This window comes from Apaloderma vittatum, unplaced genomic scaffold, assembly GCF_000703405.1.
Source record: "Apaloderma vittatum isolate BGI_N311 unplaced genomic scaffold, ASM70340v1 scaffold19864, whole genome shotgun sequence".
Classification (NCBI taxonomy): domain Eukaryota; kingdom Metazoa; phylum Chordata; class Aves; order Trogoniformes; family Trogonidae; genus Apaloderma; species Apaloderma vittatum.
Window position 1 is genome coordinate 9736 of NW_009714568.1, and position 5750 is coordinate 15485.

At 38.2% G+C, this 5750-nt stretch overlaps 1 protein-coding gene across 1 annotated transcript; it reads left to right on the top strand.

Annotated features, from left to right (window-relative positions):
* Positions 1-3039: 3039 nt before the first annotated feature.
* LOC104273481 (ovalbumin-related protein Y-like) lies at positions 3040-5515 on the top strand (the record flags this gene model as incomplete). Its single annotated transcript, XM_009868825.1, has 4 exons — positions 3040-3207; positions 3856-3900; positions 4542-4670; positions 5398-5515. Coding segments are annotated over exons 1-4 (460 nt in total), but the record flags the coding sequence as incomplete, so codon positions are not given.
* Between the last annotated feature and the right edge of the window lie 235 nt (positions 5516-5750).

Here is a 5750-nt window from a genome sequence, read left to right on the forward strand (position 1 = left end):
GAGAGGTCAAAACAGTTTCTTTTCTTGTCTGTTCATTCTTCTGTTTCAGAGGAATTATGAGACTGCTTTCTTCTTGCTATTGTATATTATGACTGTCCTGTAGACCATGAATGTTTCTTCAGCTGGTTTTTTCACCTGATGTGCCATGAAGAATATCTGTAAGAATAGTCTCTGTAGGTACAAAAGGGACATTTTGAACCTAGCATCTGGTGCTGTGACCTGTGGAAAATGAAAAGAAACACACACCTTAAACTACACTTCAAAATTTTAATAGCGAGTTCAAAACCTTTTTCTGGTAGCTTCTAACTGGGATCTAAATATCCTGATGCCTGAATTTAAAAAGCAGCAGAAGCCTTATCTTTCTTCTCTGCTTAACTTATTCTTCCCCAGCACTTCTTTCTTCAGCTCTGTAACTCTTCTCCATACAGATGCTCTAATATTGCTTTTGAAAGTAATGGCACATCATGCTTACTGACAGTTTTGTTCCACGGATGTGCTGTGCAGACTGTGACTACGTCCAAGTTCCCTGAGCTCTTGGATGAAAAACTGCTCTGTGAAACACAACATCTGTGATCTTTTACAATGCAGGCTGTAAATGGCACTAGGCAATTACCTACAAGTTTTTTTACAGAAATATTTATTTCAATATTATAAAATTTGACAACTAACATTTGAAGGATGTGCTCTTTTTCAAGTTCCTGAGCAGCAGAAGTTTCTCCATTCCTCACCAAGAGCTATGCATTCTGGTGAGCAGACGAGTGATATTGCTAGCCCAGCCAACAACGGGAGAGAAGTTGCAAGAAGTATAGCATGGGCACACTATAACAAGCAGTACTGCATGTGCTGATCTTACCAATTTTTTGATTTCACAGAACAGTGACCCTGAGAGGGATTTGGCCCGTCAGTACTGATTGTAGAAGAATATGAGGAAATTAACTCAAAATTCATTATAGGCACTCTGAAAGACTGAATTTCTCACCTTTTTTGTTTTATTTTCATGAGCTGTGCTACACTATTTGCTGCCATAACCAAATAATATTTACTATTCGAGTTTCAGTGAATAGCTTTTATCATTATTTTTGCTTCAGCCATTTAAATATGCTCTTTCCTTTTCTGCAGAGTTTCACAAGCTATCATGAATGAATCTTCCATTCTGGAGATTCTACGGTAAAATTCTTTCATTCAGACTTTTTTTCTTTTTTTGAAAGAATGGACTTATTCCAAGTAAAAGTGCACATCTGACATTGAGCTCCATCCATCACTTCATTTGGTAAACACAGAAGAGGCTGTGTGGGGCGTGTCACCAAATTGCACAAGATATATTTCAAGGAGTTCAGCAAGTCTGCCCCAAGTACAGCTGAGAAGCTGTACTGTTACCTTCGCAGGTGAAGCAGATAAGGTAAGCATTTCTTTCCATTATGATTTAAGTTATAATTTGCAATTCTAATAAAAAATTGATCTGTTTTAAAATTTCCAAAAATATTAATGTAACCTCATGTTTATGGCCTTCAGTATCAGTTGAAGAAAGAAATGACTAAAAGATGCCTTCTGCAGAAACTTCATCTCACCTTCACATGTTCTGTATGGTTTTACTGTCTCACATTCTGTCATGCATAAAGCCAAAGTATTTGTATGAACTAAAGCTTTGTTTACTAACTTTTCCACATTGAAAAGCTGGTGATACGACAACCTGTCTTCCTTTTCCACTGTCACTTTCTTTCTTTATCAAATTTATCAAATTTATCAAAATTGAATTTGTTAAAATTTCAGATGATGCAACTAAAACTCCGTTGCAGGGTTTATGGAAGATTTCTTTGAATGAAATAAAGGAATGCAGCATGTTCTGGTGATCCCAGTGTACTGCAGCTCTGTGTTTACTTTAATAGTTACATTTTTCTAAGGTTAAAAAAAAAAGAAAAAAAGCATTTGCTTCATGAACATGAACCTGTGGCAAGTGGTATAAACACTATACTGCTGCATTAGACCTTACAGTACTGTATTTTCTATTCTGTGTTGTGTTCCTTACTAAAAAATCCTCCCCTTCAGTGTTAGATGAAATGCTAGGTGCTGAAACTACAGGTAAAATTTTACAGGAATGTCAGAAAAAGGGCAGAAAAAAATATTTAAATATTGAAAACACTGATGTGAAGGTCTCTGCAAATTAAACACAAGGCTAAAGAAGCACTGTCTTATTAAAAGGTAGATTTTATGGAAAAAGTGATAATAAAAATTACTCTGCTTTAAAACAGATTGAGATATAATTTAGTCAACAATGAATGAAATGTACCAGCTACAGATGTTTGTCGCAAACTGGATGATTTCGGTAAATCATTTGCATTATCCATTGCTGTGCCTTAAGTATCTTATTTTAAAAGTGAAGGTAATGTTGCTAATTTTAAGACCTCTGATAAAGTAGGTGATGTAAGAACCCAGCTTCTGTTTACACTAGGCTGAAAACAGAGTAAGTCCAGGAAAACTTACATCGTTGCTTCAGACTTGCACGTTGTATACTGTAATTAATCGTATTTTGGGTTGTAGCGGGCTGATCTGATAACTGATATTAAAGTCTTGTTAAGAAGTATAGTGAAGGATCTGGCTTGGAGTCTTAAAAAAATGAAGACTTTGAGAATCATAAAATCATAGAATGGCTTAGGTTGGAAGGGACCTTAGAGATCATTTAATCCAACTTCCCTGTCATGGGCAGGCAACACACAAATCTATGTGAGGCTTTTTGCTTAAGTGAGCTTCTTTCAAGGAGGTTAATACTCTTTGCAACATTTTCAACAATATGGTATAACTGTACAGAGAAAGAAAACTCAAGTTTTAAATCAGAGAATAGAAAACTGGTAGCCATTCAGAATTTTGATTCCTCATGAATCTGAAAGCATGTCTGCCTTTTAAATCCAGACCACTGGATTCTGTTTTCCAAAAAAAAACCCCAAAGAACTGTGCACCAAGGGGTCTTTGCATGGCAGTTAATATATTTCATCATAATAAGTCAGATCCTTTCTGTTTATTTTAGACAACAGTGATTTCACAATGAGCTCCATCAGTGCAGCAAACTCAGAATTTTGTTTTGATGTATACAAAGAGCTGAAAGCCCACCATGCCAACGACAACATCTTTTACTCCCCCATGACCATCATTGCAGCCCTTTCCATGGTCTATATGGGATCAAGAGGCGACACTCGGTCTCAGATGGAGAGGGTAAGTTACTTATATGGGTGTAAAATTGTATCTATTTGTGCTTCTTGTTACTTCCAGGTAACATCACTGAAATATATTGTCCACTGACAAGATTCTCATCTGTTTTGATGCACAAGAAATAAGCCGAAGTTACAAAATGGAGAACTCTATGGAGAGTTATTTCGAGAAAATACTAAAAAGAGATGTATATTTTCACTATAAGGAGCAGTTAGTCTTGACTTAGAAAAATATTACTCAAGGACAATAACAAAATGGATTACCTGTCAGCAAATTTCATTTTACGATTTTTTTTCTAAATTCTGATATCTTCCAGATAATGAGATCAAATTATTATTTTTTTAATATATAAAAAAGAGAAATTCCAGGAAGAGAGGAAGCCAGAATATTATTAGCAGTATAATATGCAGCCTATGTAACCTAATTTCTAGACATACTAGAGAAAAAAGTCATCTAAGCAAAAAAATTTTTATTTACCGTTTCCAAGGCCACAGAGGGCATAAACTATTTGCAAGCTCATTTGTAAATTTTTAGTTCATCTATGTTCTCAGTTAGCACCTTTTTTTTCTTTCCCTGAGCCAATGTCTTTACCTCAAACATCATGTGTAAATCTCCAATTGTCATTTCTACCACTGCCATTTTCTCTTGCAGGTTCTTCACTTCGATAACATTACAGGAGACCCTACTGACTCCGAGGTAGAGAAATAACCTCATCTCCCTTTCTGTCTTAGTTTCTCCTCAGAACAAAGCTAGAATTGTTCTGCCTCTCCTCCTGACAGTTTCAGACCTTGTCAGTAACAATGATAATGCTCTCCAACCACGGAGACCTGTGGAGGGAGGGAAGGAGGGTGTAGGTGCAACTCACCTATTTGTTAAAAAACAGTGGAAGAAGGCAGGTTGCACATCTTGGACCAGAACAAGTGAGACTGTGGGGCAGGATGCTTTGGGGACCTGGCTGCCTTCCTGGGCAAGTGCTGCTGGGAGACAGCATGTGAAAGGGGCTCTGTATCTGGGTGCAGCAGACAGACTTGCAGCCGAGAAATTCGAAAGCAAGGCAGGGAGATGCTGGGCAGAGAGGAGTCCAGAAGTCTTAGCAACAGGAGCACAGCTACACTTTTACAAAAAGCACATTTCAGGGGGCTTATCTCGAGAAGGATGAACTTGTAGGTTTGATGCACCACTGCCACAGAACCTGGCGTCCCACAGCCCTATGTCCGTGGGGAGGACTCCACTGCAGCATGACACTCAGCTGAGAGGGACAAGACTTCAGTGTCTTACTTCCTAGATAAGAATAAGCTAATGCAATGTATCTTCTTATTTTCATGTCATCACCTCAGTGTGGCACTTCTGAATACATCCACAGTTCATTCAAGGATCTCATCTCAGACCTCACCGGGCCAAATACTAAATACTTACTCAAGATCACTGACAGGCTCTATATTGAGAAGACATACCCCATTCTTCCGGTGAGTTGTACCATGACCTGACTTCAGCGACATTCCCCAGCAAGGCCCCTGTAACTCTACCCTAGAGAAGCATCACCAAGAATAGCCCACTGCCTGTTGATAAAGATGCAGTTGCAAGCCATGAGGGAGACTGCTTCAGAACAAGTTTGAACCTTCCCGTGCCTGTTAGGTGGCAGCCAGGCAAATGTATAACTGCATAAAATATGCCCATAATGGTCACGGGGAGTAGTCAAGATTGCTGTTCATTTGGTAGAAAATGGCTTTTAATGCAAAATGTAACTTTAAAGGGGAATTAAATATATTTCATGACTTGAAAGTGTGAAGACTGAAATTGTCAAATTTGGATTCATTGCAAAGCCAAATACCAAATCCTCCCAGTGAAAGGAAGGTAATCAAAATAAAAAGCGGGCACAAAGAGAAGGAAACAAACATCACTCTGTCCTCAGAAATGTTTGTTAAACTAAAAGTGTTCTGTTAAAACAAAGAAAATATTCCAAAATTTTAACTCAGAATCCTATCTGCAAAAAAAGTGTGAGACCTAAATATTTGAAGCAGTCTTTTTGTCTAACTTTAAGATTCAGTTATGGAAGACAGCTGCGTCTGACACGTTTAAACACAGGGGTAAAAGTTCACTGTTCTTTAAACCATTTTGCTTCATTTCACGTTCGTATGTTTTCCTATGACAGCCACAATTTTCACATAACAGCCACAATTCTTCTCCTTACAGCAATATTTAAAGTGTGTAAAGAAATTCTACAGAGCAGGGGTGGAAGAAGTTAACTTCAAAACAGATACAGAGGACGCAAGACAACTCATTAATACCTGGGTGGCAAAAGAGACAGACGGTAAGGCACGAAAACCAGGCAGCAGATATTTTGCTCTACCCACCATAATCTGTACCCATGTGTTCCTCTCCTCATAATGTCCAGAAAAAAACAGGTCAAGCAAGAGCAGGTTCCTTACTGCTGTGGAAATAAAACTCCACGAAGTAGCACCCTGCACCCCCACGCCCTTCATTGCAGCCACACCACAGGATGTGTATCTTACCACTGCTTCTTTCTTAAAGGACGGATCCAAGAT